Below are 14,796 nucleotides of genomic sequence, written 5' to 3'. Positions count from 1 at the left end.
ATTTACCCGCATCAATTTGAGGGGGGATGTCAATATATTCTGTCAATATATTATTTCCTTACTATATTGTTGTATATATTCTTACTGTAATTATGTTATATTTCTTTCTAAAATAGGGGATTTGATTATTCTAGGATCAAGGGATTTGATTATTCTTTATGTCTATATATTGCAATTCCTTTTGTCAATAAAGCACACAGTTTTCCCAGAAATCTCTTGTTTAAATTGTCACATACTACCTTTATTTAAATTTTTGCCAATATATTTATTTATTGTATTTCTACTTGTTCAGACGACAGGATCAGATCTTCCACCATGCCTGCTAACTTCAGAGCTGCTTTGAAGAATTTAAAACGGAAGAAATCTGAAGATGTAGAGGCCAGCTCTCATCCCGAACCAGATACCACTGCTCCCTCCAAAAATAAATCTTCTAAATCCAAGGAGCAAGGGCATACTGTGGCTCCCGAGCTACGTCGCAGCCTTCCACTTTACCCATCCGAGCTCATGAAAAGGCTCGGTAGAGGAGTCTGAACCTCTATCGGACCCCGTGCCTCGGGGTATGGCTTTCCAGCCCAGGACTCCCGAGATGTCCTTCTTTTCACAGCCCGACCCTCAAAGGAGCCTGGGCATACTGCAAAACCTGATCTCCCGGTCTGACGTAAAAATCCTACAAGCTGTGCCCCATCTGGAAGCCGAACAGAACTTTGCTCTGGCTTTCCTGCAGGTATATTACTTTGTAACTTCATAACTTGTACACCGAGCTGGTATTTATCCTTGTATATTATCACAGGCTTTAGCTTGGGGAGGGGAGATCACTAGCCGAGCTTTCAAAACCCGAGAGGAGCATGCCATGAACCAGGAGGCTTTTGTGGCTCGGATCTCTGAACTCACGCGAAAGACCCGTGAGATGAAAAAAGAATATGAAGAAGAACAGGTCGGGATGAAGGCTGAGATTGAGTCATGTCGTATTGCCCTGGAAGCTGCCAATACTAAAATTGCCGAGCTGGAGGTGGAAAAAATCGAGTCAGAGAGCCAAGTGCGGGTCCTGTCCAAAGAACTGGAGGTTGCCAAAGAGGTCGGGAAAAAAGAGTTCCTGAATTCCGCGGACTTTGCTAACTCGGTGGCAGAGAAGGAGGCTACCTTCTTTGATGAGGGTTTTAAAGGGTGCCTAGCCCAGTTCAGGGCTAATGGATATTTCGAGGCCGAGCACCCCGCCACTTTCCTGGTAACGCCCCACTGTATCAAGACGGGTCTTTTCAGCGTGCTTATATCCTCACTCACACGTACCCTGGAAAACTTTCCAGGGGGTCACCCATTCTATAATTGCCCCAAGTCAAGCACGCTTAACTTTGGAGTTCTTATGTGATGAGTTTCCGAAAAGAAGATGCACCTTCTTGATATGAGCAGTACATATTGAATCTTTTAAGCCCTCCTCAACTATGTAGTCTCATACCTACACAGTCTCAGAATCCCCTCTCATTTCGGCACGGGATCGGTTCATTCATGTCTCCCTCCGCCTAGAAGCCTACCAGGAGCCGCTCATTGTCCGTGCAACCTCTTGGCACCGACGATCACTCCCTGCCTCTTCAGCCCCGGGCGTCACATGCCCACCAGCTTCCGCTTGGTTCGTCCCTGAACCATACCGTACTAAGAAAGGTCGGCTCTGATACCATTTGTAACGCCCCACTGTATCAAGACGGGTCTTTTCAGCGTGCTTATATTCTCACTCACACGTACCCTGGAAAACTTTCCAGGGGGTCACCCATCCTATAATTGCCCCAAGTCAAGCACGCTTAACTTTGGAGTTCTTATGTGATGAGCTTCCGAAAAGAAGATGCACCTTCTTGATATGAGCAGTACATATTAAATCTTTTAAGCCCTCCTCAACTATGTAGTCCCATACCTACACAGTCTCAGAATCCCTTCTTATTCCGGCACGGGATCGGTTCATTCATGTCTCCCTCCGCCTAGAAGCCTACTAGGAGCCGCTCATTGTCCGTGCAACCTCTTGGCACCGGCGATCACTCCCTGCCTCTTCAGCCCCGGGCGTCACATGCCCACCAGCTTCCGCTTGGTTCGTCCCCGAACCATACCGTACTAAGAAAGGTCGGCTCTGATACCATTTGTAACGCCCCACTGTATCAAGACGGGTCTTTTCAGCGTGCTTATGTCCTCACTCACACGTACCCTGGAAAACTTTCCAGGGGGTCACCCATCCTATAATTGCCCCAAGTCAAGCACGCTTAACTTTGGAGTTCTTATGTGATGAGCTTCCGAAAAGAAGATGCACCTTCTTGATATGAGCAGTACATATTAAATCTTTTAAGCCCTCCTCAACTATGTAGTCCCATACCTACACAGTCTCAGAATCCCCTCTTATTCCGGCACGGGATCGGTTCATTCATGTCTCCCTCCGCCTAGAAGCCTACCAGGAGCCGCTCATTGTCCGTGCAACCTCTTGGCACCGGCGATCACTCCCTGCCTCTTCAGTCCCGGGCGTCACACCTGGACTGTACCAAGGCTCTTGATGACATGCCTGATAAAGATTCGGAAGAGGCCGAGCCAGAGAAACCAGCAAATCCCGACCAGAGCTCAAAGCCACAAGATGCCTCCGCCCCTTGATTACTTTTGTATGAATACTGTTTGAAAACATGATCTAAATGGTAGACCCTGCGCGGTCATTCATTTTGGTTGTTGCCCAGGTCGGGTTGATACATTGTTTATTATTTTTCGTGCATGAATGTTTTTGCCCAGTTCGGGCTTCTTCAATGATTCTTATACTCTAACATGGTTTTACCATTATAAATGTGAATGAAAGTCAAGCCACAAAATTTATCAAGTACAAATCATTTAAGGGCCCGACCTATATGTACCTGGACTGGCTGAATTCTCGAATATTTATCGTGTAAGAATTTAAGGGCCCGACCTATACGTGCCCGGTCTGGCAAACTAATAAAAAGCCATAAAATTTATTGTAAATTTGTACGGGTCCCAACCTAGATGCACCCGGACTGGCCGAATAACAAAAGGCCATAAAATTTATTGTAAATTTGTAAGGGTCCCGACCTAGATGCACCCGGACTGGCCGAATAACAAAAGACCAAAAAATTTATTGTAAATTTGTAAGGGTCCCGACCTAGATGCACCCGGACTGGCCGAATAACAAAAGGCCATAAAATTTATTGTAAATTTGTAAGGGTCCGAGTGCAGTCCTGGAGATCGAACCCCCTTTGGATTTTTTACCACCCGAGGGTTGTATAACCAGTCCTGCCTGGTCATTTAATAAGACTGATGAATTTGAACAGACCTGCTTGGTCTTTGAATTCTACTGATGTGGGCCACTGAGGTGGACTTTGTGTGACAGCCCTACCTGGACTTTGAATTTCACTGATGTGGGCCACTGAGGTGGGCTTTGAGTACCAGACCTGCCTGGATTTTGAATTCCACTGATGTGGACAACTAAGGTGGGCTTTGAGTACCAGACCTGCCTGAATTTTGAATTCCACTGATGTGGGCCACTGAGGTGGGCTTTGAGTGCCAGACCTGCCTGGACTTTGAATTCCACTGATGTGGGACACTGAGGTGGACTTTGAGTGTCAGACCTGCCTGGACTTTGAATTCCACTTATGTGGGCCACTGAGGTGGGATTTTGAGTACCAGACCTGCCTGGATTTTGAATTCCACTGATGTGGCCATTGAGATGGACTTTGAGTGACAGCCCTGCCTGGACTTTGAATTCCACTGATGTGGGCTTTGAGTACCAGACCTGCCTGAATTTTGAATTCCACTGATGTGGGCCACTGAGGTGGGCTTTGAGTGCCAGACCTGCCTGGACTTTGAATTCCACTGATGTGGGCCACTGAGGTGGGCTTTGAGTATCAGACCTGCCTGGACTTTGAATTCCACTGATGTGGGCCACTGAGGTGGACTTTGAGTGCCAGACCTGCCTGGACTTTGAATTCCACTGATGTGGGCCACTGAGGTGGGCTTTTGAGTACCAGACCTGCCTGCATTTTGAATTCCACTGATATGGACCACTGAGGTGGGCTTTGAGTGCCAGACCTGCCTGGACTTTGAATTCCACTGATGTGGGCCACTGAGGTGGGCTTTGAGTGCCAGACATGCCTGGACTTTGAATTTTACTGATGTGATCCACTGAGGTGGACTTTGAGTGTCAGACCTGCCTGCACTTTGAATTCCACTGATGTGGGCCACTGAGGTGGGATTTTGAGTACCATACCTGCCTGAATTTTGAATTCCACTGATGTGAGCCACTGAGGTGGACTTTGAGTGCCAAACCTGCCTGGACTTTGAATTCCACTGATGTGGGCCACTGAGGTGGGCTTTGAGTACCAGACCTGCCTGGAATTTGAATTCCACTAATGTGGGCCACTGAGGTGGGCTTTGAGTGCCAGACCTGTCTGGACTTTGAATTCCACTGATGTGGGCCACTGAGATGGACTTTGAGTGCCAGATCTGCCTGGACTTTGAATTCCACTGATGTGGGCCATTGAGGTGGGCTTTTGAGTACCAGACCTGCCTGGATTTTGAATTCCACTGAGGTGGACTTTGAGTGCCAGACCTGCCTGGACTTTGAATTCCACTGATGTGGGCCAGTGAGATGGACTTTGAGTGCCAGACCTGCCTGGACTTTGAATTCCACTGATGTGGGCCACTGAGGTGGACTTTGAGTACCAGACCTGCCTGGGCTTTGAATTCCACTGATGTGGGCCAATAAGGTGGACTTTGAATGCCAGACCTACCTGAACTTTGAATTCCACTGATGTGGGCCACTGAGGTGGACTTTGAGTGCCAGACATGCCTGAGCTTTGAATTCCACTGATGTGGGCCACTGAGGTGGGCTTTGTAGGGTAAGTTCCATAAAACAAAATTGACTTTTCATTTAAATTGTTCCAAAAATCGACGCTAAACAGGACTGATCCTAAAGTAAACAAACCAGGACTGACCTTTGCAAAACATTGAGAAATAAATAGCGCAAAAAGAATGACGAACTGGTTGACCAGCTTAGTGGGCTATAACATGACCAGGCCCGAGCTGAGCTACTAGGGATAGTATTTTTTTCAAGTGCTGGGCATTCCATGACCTTTTACCCTTCTTGCCTTGGGCATCTTCTAAGTAATATGCAGCTATTCCAGCTTTTCCTATCACTTTGAATGGGCCCTCATACTTGGCCTCTAGCTTTCCTCTTTTCTCGGGATGTTGTATCTTTCGCATAACCAGGTCTCCCTCCTGGAAAACCTTAGGGTATACTCTCTTGTTGTAGGCCTGGGTCATTCGTTTGCGATAGGCTGCGAGCCTAATTGCAGCTTGGGACCTGTGCTCCTCAAGTAAGTCCAAATCCATTGCTCGCAGTTCTTGATTGTTTGCCCCATATGCCATTATCCTAGCACTTTCTTGTCCAATTTCTGCTGGGAGAACATCTTCGGTCCCATACACCATGCTGAAAGGAGTTTCACCTGTTCCGGATCGAGTTGTAGTTCGATAGGACCATAAGACAGAAGGGAGTTCGTCTGCCTACTTCCCCTTAGCTGCGTCCAGTCGTGTTTTAAGAGCTTGAACAATCGTCCTGTTGGTAAGTTCGACCTGTCCATCCCCTTGCGGGTATGCAACAGAGGTAAAAACTTGTTCGATCTTCATTTCTTGACATCATGCTCGAACTTTGGATCCACAGAACTGTCTCCCATTGTCTGATGCCAACCTGCGAGGGATCCCGAAGTGGCACACTATATTTTTTCACAGAAAATTGAGCACCTCATTCTCTGTAATTTTAGCTAAGGGCTCAGCTTCCACCCATTTGGAAAAATAATCGACCGCGACTAGCAAAAATTTTCTCTGCCCCGTGCTAACAGGAAAGGGTCCTACAATATCCATCCCCCACTGATCAAAAGGACAAGCGGCCACCAATGCCTTCATGTATTCTGCAGGTCTCCACTGTAGGTTAGCATGTCTCTGGCAATTATAACATGAATTAACCAGAGCTGATGAGTCTTTCCGCATGGTAGGCCAGAAGAATCCCGCCAGAAGTGCTTTTCGAGCTAGGGCAAGACTGCCCAGGTAACTGTTACAAGATCCCTCGTGAATTTCTCGTAACACATAATTGGCCTCATCATGACCCAAACATTTTAACAAAGGCTGAGAAAAGGATCGTTTGAACAGAATTTGATTGATCATAACAAAGCGGAGAGCCCTTCTTTTTACCTCCTTAGCTTTCTTATTATCTATTGGTAATTCTTTCTTGGTCAGATACTGATATATATCATATCTCCAATCTCTTTCTGGTACCTGGGCTATAATATCATCAAGAGTTTTCAGCTGAGAAACAAGTTCCCGACCTGGAACAATGGGATCAGGTTGGTTGCTGAGGGCACTGGCTAGGCGGGCTAAGTGGTCTGCTTTAATGTTTTCAGTTCGGGGTATGAGCTCCAAATTCAACTCGGTGAAACCTTCTTTGGCCTTGTCTAGTGCTTTGACATACCTCAGCATCTTCCCATCTTTACATTCAAATTTCCCGTTGCTCTATTGGATTGCTAATTGGGAATCGGAATACAGAATAGCTCGGGAGATACCCAAATTTCGTGCTGCTTTGAGCCCAAGTAATAATGCCTCACATTCTGCTTCATTGTTTGAGGCTTTGAAGTCTAACCTGATTGAAATATTAGTTTCTTCACCCCAAGGTGAGATGATCACAATTCCAGCTCCGCTCCCGGACTGACATGATGACCCATCTACGAAAATCTTCTATAGATCTTCTTGTTGTAGTTGTATTGTCTCTGCCAAGAAATCAGCTAGGGCTTGAGCTTTTATGGCTGTCCGAGGCTCAAATTTGATGTCATATTCACTTAGCTCTGTAATCCATCTGATAAGTCTCCCCGATGCGTCTGGATTGGTTGCAATTTTTCCTAGAACACTGTTGGTGAGCACGGTGATGGGATGTGACAAAAAGTAAGGACGCAATTTTCTTGTAGTGATGACTAAAGCTAAGGCAAGCTTTTCCTGGGTTAAGTAATTGAGTTCGGCTCCCTTCAAGGCATGACTCACAAAATAAACGGGCTGATGATTTGTGCCGTCCCTCCTGACCAGGACCGAACTGGCTGCTCGGGGTGTGACCGCCAAATATAAGAACAGTGCTTCCCCTTGGTAGGCTTATTCAGCACAGGCAATTGCTTTAAGTAAGCCTTCAAGTCCTGGAAGGCTTTCTCACTTTCTTCATTCCATTCAAAATTTATCGTCTTTCGTAGTACCTTGAAGAAAGGGAGGCTTTTATCTGCTGATCGGCTTATAAACCGGGCCAGTGCCATGATTCTTCCCGTTAATCTCTGTACTTCCTGTATATTCTTGGGAGAGCTCATAGAAATGATGGTTTGGACCTTCTCGGGATTAGCTTCGATTCCCCTTCTTGTAACCATGTAACCGAGAAACTTTCCAGCCCGGACTCCGAAAGTACACTTGCTGGGGTTTAACTTAAGCTGATAGTGCTTCAAAGTCTGAAAAGTTTGAGTTAGGTCGATAATGAACTGGTCCGCAGTTCGGGTCTTGACCAGGATATCATCTACATAAACCTCGATATTTTTGCCAATTTGCTGCTTGAATACTCTGTCCATAAACCTTTGGTATGTAGCCCCAGCATTTTTGAGCCCAAACGGCATGACCACATAGCAATAAGTTCCTGTTGATATGACAAAACTCACCTTGTTTTTGTCCTCTTTTGCTAAGGAAATTTGGTGATATCCCTGGTAAGCATCCAAAAAGCTGAGCAATTCATGCCCTGCGGTTGAATCAACAAGCTAATCGATTCTAGGTAAGGGGTAGCAATCTTTAGGGCATGCTTTATTTAAATCTCGAAAATCTACTCACATAAGCCATTTTCCCGTAGACTTTGGAACCAGGACTATATTAGACAACCAGGTCGGGAAATATATTTCCTCAATGTGTCCAGCCTTGAGTAACTCGTCCACTTGCTCCTTTATTACCGCATCTTTTTCGGGACCGAAGTGGCGTTTCTTTTGAATAACAGGGCGAAAATCCCTTGTTATATTGAGTTTATGCTCTGCTACCTCCCGACACACTCCTACCAAGTCTGAAACTGACCATGCAAAGACATCCTTATTTTCTTTCAGGTATTCTAGTAGTGATTGTTTCAACTGTGCTTCAAGGGTGCGAGCGATTTTTACCATCCCTGAAGGAGAGGAGATCATGATTTCCTCAATTTCTTCTTCAGCGGTGACAGATGTGTCTTCTATCAGGTTGACCTTTTCCATGCTAGAAAGTCCAGGTCTGTCAACTCTATCAGTCCTGGTCACCTTTTGCTCTATTCTGACCTCCTCCACATAGCATTTGCGAGCAATAACTTGATCATCTTGTACTTCACCGACCTCATTACCAAATGAGAACTTTATTTTCTGATGCAGAGCTGATGCGACAGCCATGAAAGTGGTCATGGCAGGTCTAGCCAGTATGGCGTTATAGGCAGACGGAGCGTCTACTATAATAAAGCTCACAATTCTGGTTTTGCGATAGTTGTTTCTTCCCAGAGTTAAGGGTAGGTGCACTAACCCAACAGGTCGGATGGCATGACCCGTGAAACCAAAGAGTGATGTCACAACGGGCTCCATCTTGTACTGTCCTAAGTCCATTTGATTTATTGTTTCCTGGAATAGAACGTTGATAGAACTGCCTGAATCCATAAATATCCGAGCTACATCATAGTTTGCGACCGTGGCCCTTATTACCAGTGCATCATTATGGTTGCTAGAGACCCCTTTAAATCTTCTGGCCCGAAAGAGAGGGTCGGGCCAGTGTGGACAGTCTGATTATCAATCCCCATATTTATTAATTTTCGGCTGCTAGTTTTCCTAGCTCGATTGGAATCTCCATCGGTAGGGCCTCCAGAGATCATGTTGATAATTCCTCGGGTAGGAGGAGCCGGTCTCTGATGAGCTCGGTCCTCTCTGGGCTGGTCCTGATTTGGGTGATTGAAATATTCTTGGGGGGGAGCAGTTCGGGATCTCTGTCTCGATCTTTCTCGTTGTCTCCTGTTCGAGCGATACCCCTCTTGACGGATCAATATATTTTTTATTTCAGAATGTTGTTATATTATCCTTTCAATCTCTTGGTCTAGTTGACGACAGTCTTCCGTAGTGTGCCCGTACTCATTATGAAAGTGACAATATTTATCTGATTCCCTATTCCGAGGTCCCTTCTCGGTCCATGGAGGCCTTTGTGTGAGTTTTTGATCGTCACAAATTTGAAGAGCTTGGACTTTGCTCATGCGCAAAGGAGTGAAAGAGGTGAATTCTCCCAATAGTGCGGGTCGGAATGGCTGTCCCATCCCGGAATTACTGCTCGAAACTCTATTGCTCTTTGGACTTTTTGGTCGTTCCCTCTTCACAGCAGCTCGCGAGACCTGTATTTCTTCCATGTTGACATATTTTTCAGCTCGGGCGAGTAACTCCTCGTATGTCTCCGGCGGCCTTTTTATTAAAGATTCGAGAAAATCTTTTGTGTCCAGCCCTTGCATGAAGGCACTGATAAACAGGTCTGGAGTCGCCATGGGTACCTCGAGAGCCAAGGCACTAAACCTGCGGATATAGGCTCTCAGATTTTCATGTTCCCGTTGCTTGATTGCAAAAAGGCAAAAAGTAGTGGTGGGATGCTTTTTGCTGCTAGCAAAGTGGTGCAAAAAGGATTTGCTAAAATCCTTGAATTCCTTGATCTCCCCAGGGCGTAGCATATTGAACCATTGCTGGGCTGGTCCTATGAGAGTAGTAAGGAAAGCCCTACACTTGATCTGATCAGAATATTTATGCAACAGAGCTGCATTCTCGAAGCGTGCTAAATGGTCTTCAGTACCTCCCTTGCCATTATACTCCCCGACATGAGGCAATTTGAATTGTTTGGGGAGGTCGGCGTCCAATATCTCCTGAGTAAAAGGAATGTTTCTTGTTGTGGTAGCTAGATACCCAGCCTGCTTTTTCCTTAGCTGCTCCATCTCTTCCTTCAACTTTTTGATCTCATCGAGGTGGGCATTATGATCGGGGTGCAGAGGATTGGCCTCACCCCTTTCTGCAAAAGCCCTCTGAACAGCTTGAGTTACTAGTTCCTCTAAATTTGGGTGATCTCCATTCTGATTAGCCATCGAAACTCTTTTTCTTCAAATTCCCACAGACGACGCCAATTGATAATGTCAGAATTTTACCTCGGGTTCGGTCTGGTAAAATGGATCCTCCAAATCCTCTATGAAGCAGGTCGGGTCGGGTACCACCAAGCTCTGCACAAACAACAACTAGGTCAGGGGGGCGCCGAATGTGTTTTCGGCGTGACCCCTCCGATGCCTAAGTCAGTGTCTTGAAGGCAGAGGGTATGATTAATGCGAAAACTGAGAGATGAATGTGTGATGAATAATGAGTGATGAATAATGAATAATTAATTAACACAACCATAACAGTACCTGTATTTATAGGGAAAAATAGAGTAAGTTTCCTAGTCGAATTATAACATGTCTTGGAGTAGGACTCTTCTCTCATTGGACCACCATCAAGTTTATCCCTACCTTGTTAATATCTAGAGATGGTCAAACTTATCCTTAATGCATATAAATCCCAGACTTTAGAAAAGCCTGTCCAGCCCATTGGGCCCCAGCTCGGGTAGGCCCATGAACACCAGCCCAGGTCAAGACAGGCCCTAAGAAGTAGAAAACTGGGCTGGACCTTTCATAATAATAATAATCCAATAATTGGGTCGACCCTCATAACCCCTAATGAACGGGATTGGGTTAAAATAATTTCATGGGGTATCATATTATATACTATGTTTTTAACATATTTTTTGTGCACTTATTTAAAATATTTTGCCTTATGATATATTGAGCCTATTATGTAACTTAATACATTAAATTCGTGGTGATGAATATTTATATAATAAAAATTTATATTTTCTATCTAGTTTGACGCACCCTAATACAAATTCTTGGCTTCGTTCCTGAATCCATTCCATATCAAGTTATATAATTTTAACAATAAATATTGTGAATTTTTCAATTAAACCCGGAACGAGTGTCGTTTCAAATACATCCATAATCAAGTATTTCACTCCAAATTAAAAATACATCAATCAAAGGTTTCACATCTATAATAAATTTATTAGTTTGTTCGGTAAAAATCCACTTAAGAATTGAATTAAAATCTCAATTAGTTATCTTTTGAATAATTTCGGTGGATTTCAAATAATTTCAAATACTTTATCAAATCTGAATCTTTTAATTCAAATGTAATATATATATCTCCCAATATATAAAAAAATCTCCCTTTAAACACCATCTTTTCATTTGCCGAAATTGCCCTTATATTACACATGCGTTGCGTGTGTGCGATTATGCTAATATATATATAAAAAAAAACATACATCTTAGACACCATCTTTTGTTTGCCAAAATTGCTCTTACTTGTTTTTTTGTTTTTTGAAATTTTGATATTTTGAATTATAGATTAGCCCTAGATAATTTTTATAACCATAATATTAATTTTATTTAAATATATACAAACACGCAACGTGTGCACAATATACTAATATATATAATATGTTCATTAGAGAAAAGAGGACACTATTTTTCCCCTAAATTACTTTTATATGTTATAGATATTATAATTTTCTACTTTCTTTTGTTTTTGTCTTTTGTCTTTTGCTTTTTTAAAAAATTATTTTTTTGACATTTCAAATAAGTATATTGATAATTTTTATAATTATGATATTACTATTATTTGAATATAAATCAAATTAATTAAAAAAGATTGTACAAGCATACAACACTTATGCCCATACACTATTATACTATAAAAAGTGAGGTATATGTATAAAGTTGGATTAAGAAAAAGAGAGAGATAAAGATGTTGATTTTGAGATTTTGTGGGATGGAAAACATTTAGGTGTAAGGAACCCAAATACAGCTAGCTCAAGATACGTAATAAATAAATAAATAAATAAATAATAAAAAAAAATTTGGGAGGGAATTTTTGGTTGAAGGGTAGTGATGCAAAGGAACATTTACCATGCCAAGTATTGGATCGACTTGTCTAAGTTGTCTCATCCTCCGTGGATTTCTTATCAACAACAGATACTTTTTTTTTTTAATAAAACAGAAAACGACCCCAATATGATTCTATTTCTTACACATAGATGTTTGGATACCCATGTTTTATATACTTGAAAGTTGAAAAAACATTCAAACGTTATTGCAAAGAATCCACTAATTTGACTAAAATTCCTATTAATTAAGCTGGTTAATGGAGATCCTACAATACTCAAATCATAAATCCAATGGTTTGTGTCTCTACATATAGGCGTGAATAATGATACATTGTTGACATGACAAATCATATGACATTATATCTATCATTGTGATAATACCCATACCAAACACTACCTAATTAACCTTCAAATTTCTTTAATAATATAAAGATTTTAAATCAATATACTTGGATTAGACAATGGTGAATGACACTAATCCTTGAAAGAACTTGAGTCAAACATTAGACAGAAAAAATGATTAATCAATCAATTTGTTATCCTTCGTACCAAACACTACCTAATTAACCTTCAAATTTCTTTTGGATTAGGCCTCACGTGTAAATACTGAACTAGCAGTACGTAAATATAATAATATATATACAGCTGTGGAGTGGAGTGGAGTGGAGTGGAGTGGAGCAAGGAATAAAGGTTGTCAATTTTGTTTGAAAAAAAGGGAATCACTTCGCTTGTATTGCTTAACTGGATGACAAGGTTGGTTGCTGTATGCTTATCTAAAAGGTGACAAATTACGCTTTCAATCGTCTGCGGTCTATTCATTCGACACCTTCGATTCTAGCTTTATTCTCTCTACGGTAACATTTTGGAATTTGCGGGGATTCCGATGATTGGCTTGGTGCCAACAAATATATTCTAGGACTCCTGTCTCTGTAAATTGATGTGCCTTCGACCGTATCATGCATCTTTCTAACTATTTGTGCACTTAAAAGACATCATAAACATTCACAAACAATCTAAAAATTACCACGACACCAACTGATATGGATACCAATGATTTTGTGGAGGGAAAAAATAAAATACAAAAGTAAAACTTTAACCGAAAAGGAAATATGGAACAATCTTTTGCCTCAATTATACATGGTTTCCTTCACTCACTCACTCACTCCTATAAATACCACACATATTTAGGACATCTATCTATATCTATATATTTTAAAAATTTTCTTTTTTTTACTATTTATTTATTTACACAATGGAGAGAAATCAACGGCAACGTCAAGCTGCCTACATGAGAAAAGCCCTATTTGATCAGGTCGAACCCACCCACCCAACCCCAGTCCCACCACATTAAAAACAAAACAAAACCATATTTTTTTAGTCACATTTGGAATAGGATAGAGATTTTCTTATGATTAATATTTTATTTAGGGATATCTGGATGACCAGTTCATTCAACTGGAAGATTTGCAAGATGAAGCAAATCCTACTTTTGTAGAGGAGGTGGTAAACCTATTCTACTCCGATTCGGCTCGATTTATAAAAAACATTGAACTGACAATGTGAGCACATCTCCAATGTGATTCTCAAATTCACATTATCGACAAGAATTAACGATACAATTTTGAAATATTTTTTGACAGGCATAATGGCCCATTTGACTTTGAAAAACTAGATAACATTATGCATCAATTCAAAGGTAGCAGCTCCAGGTAATTATGCATTAATCACATTCAGGAAAATGGGCAAAAAATTTTCTTGTTAGCATAATTATTCTTGTTTCTTGCAGCATAGGAGCAAAGAAGGTTAAAAAAGAATGCACACAATTTCAAGAATGCTGCAAGGCTGGAAACTTTGAAGGGTATGGTATTTTCTGTCAGCTTCATTACAATATTTCATCTAATTAAGTCTTACCTCAATCAGGTGAAACAAATCATATTTAGTAAAAACATTGGATATTTTGTTGTATGCATGTCACTTGACTATCAATTAAAACCCATACATATTAACTGTGATCTTGTGTTATACATATGGGATTTTGTGGAGCATATATTCCACCACTTCATCTATTTAAGATCATGGTTGTCTTTCAACACACACTAAAAACTCAACTTATATTTCAGATGGGGTTTTAGATTTGAAATGATGCTCAACATCATTTCACATATGATTCACAGTGGCTTGATGCTAATGTGACATCTTAAATTTTTTTTTTTTATAAAAATAATAATAATAACTGAAAAGCTTTTATGTTGGGCATGCAATTCATGTAACTACTGCAGGTGCATGAAGGCATTCCAAGAAGTAAAGCAGGAGCATGCGGCCCTCAGAAGAAAGCTCGAGAGCTATCTCCAGGTCTTTCAAATATACAAATTTTTCATGCATTAACATCACATACCAACACAATATAAGCTACCCGTCCATTAAAAATCCTGAGTCTGCCTTTATAGGACATTTTGGCAATCTAATATTTGTTTTTGTCACAATTTCAGATTGCAAGAGAAGCAAGTTAATTCGACCCAGCTTTGTACACAGATCATGATGCCAAAGAATGAATGTCATTCCAGAAAATCAAAGGCCATCGATTCAATGAAGAACGATTATCTAAGAACTGGAAATTATATGTTCGTTAATGCTGCATGTATGAATATCTTTAATTTTGTTCAATCATCAATCAAAAATCCAAATCTCAGACAAATATACAGCTTCAGTCTCCATTAAAAGTAATTATTAAATAAATAATGAAAAAGTGGAAAA

At 41.7% G+C, this 14,796-nt stretch overlaps 3 protein-coding genes across 3 annotated transcripts; 1 reads left to right on the top strand and 2 right to left on the bottom strand.

Moving 5' to 3' along the window:
• Positions 1–5,025: 5,025 nt before the first annotated feature.
• Positions 5,026–5,460, bottom strand: LOC140861320 (uncharacterized). The gene has a single exon (XM_073264330.1). It carries the CDS (start codon positions 5,458–5,460, stop codon positions 5,026–5,028), a length of 435 nt encoding a protein of 144 aa, XP_073120431.1.
• A 3,649-nt stretch (positions 5,461–9,109) lies between these two features.
• Positions 9,110–10,156, bottom strand: LOC140861319 (uncharacterized). The gene has a single exon (XM_073264328.1). It carries the CDS (start codon positions 10,154–10,156, stop codon positions 9,110–9,112), a length of 1,047 nt encoding a protein of 348 aa, XP_073120429.1.
• A 3,107-nt stretch (positions 10,157–13,263) lies between these two features.
• LOC140860196 (histidine-containing phosphotransfer protein 4-like) lies at positions 13,264–14,738 on the top strand. The gene is made up of 6 exons (XM_073263056.1): positions 13,264–13,354; positions 13,471–13,601; positions 13,683–13,751; positions 13,829–13,900; positions 14,322–14,394; positions 14,532–14,738. The coding sequence occupies exons 1-6, from the start codon at positions 13,295–13,297 to the stop codon at positions 14,550–14,552; spliced, it is 426 nt and encodes a 141-aa protein (XP_073119157.1). The 5' UTR covers positions 13,264–13,294; the 3' UTR covers positions 14,553–14,738.
• The last annotated feature ends 58 nt before the right edge of the window (positions 14,739–14,796 follow it).

Source organism: Henckelia pumila, chromosome 4 (genome assembly GCF_033568475.1).
Source record: "Henckelia pumila isolate YLH828 chromosome 4, ASM3356847v2, whole genome shotgun sequence".
In the NCBI taxonomy this organism is placed as follows: domain Eukaryota; kingdom Viridiplantae; phylum Streptophyta; class Magnoliopsida; order Lamiales; family Gesneriaceae; genus Henckelia; species Henckelia pumila.
The sequence above is the reverse complement of the archived record's forward strand: the minus strand, read 5'-3'. Positions and strand labels throughout refer to the sequence as shown.

Excerpts from the sequence above, each read along its gene's own strand:
- LOC140861320 (XM_073264330.1), bottom strand. The coding sequence starts at position 5,460 with ATGGTGTATGGGACCGAAGATGTTCTCCCAGCAGAAATTGGACAAGAA.
- LOC140861319 (XM_073264328.1), bottom strand. The coding sequence starts at position 10,156 with ATGGCTAATCAGAATGGAGATCACCCAAATTTAGAGGAACTAGTAACT.
- LOC140860196 (XM_073263056.1), top strand. The coding sequence starts at position 13,295 with ATGGAGAGAAATCAACGGCAACGTCAAGCTGCCTACATGAGAAAAGCC. Across the intron at positions 13,355-13,470 it reads GAAAAGCCCTATTTGATCAG|GGATATCTGGATGACCAGTT; the intron begins GTCGAACCCACC and ends TATTTTATTTAG. Across the intron at positions 14,395-14,531 it reads AGCTCGAGAGCTATCTCCAG|ATTGCAAGAGAAGCAAGTTA; the intron begins GTCTTTCAAATA and ends TCACAATTTCAG.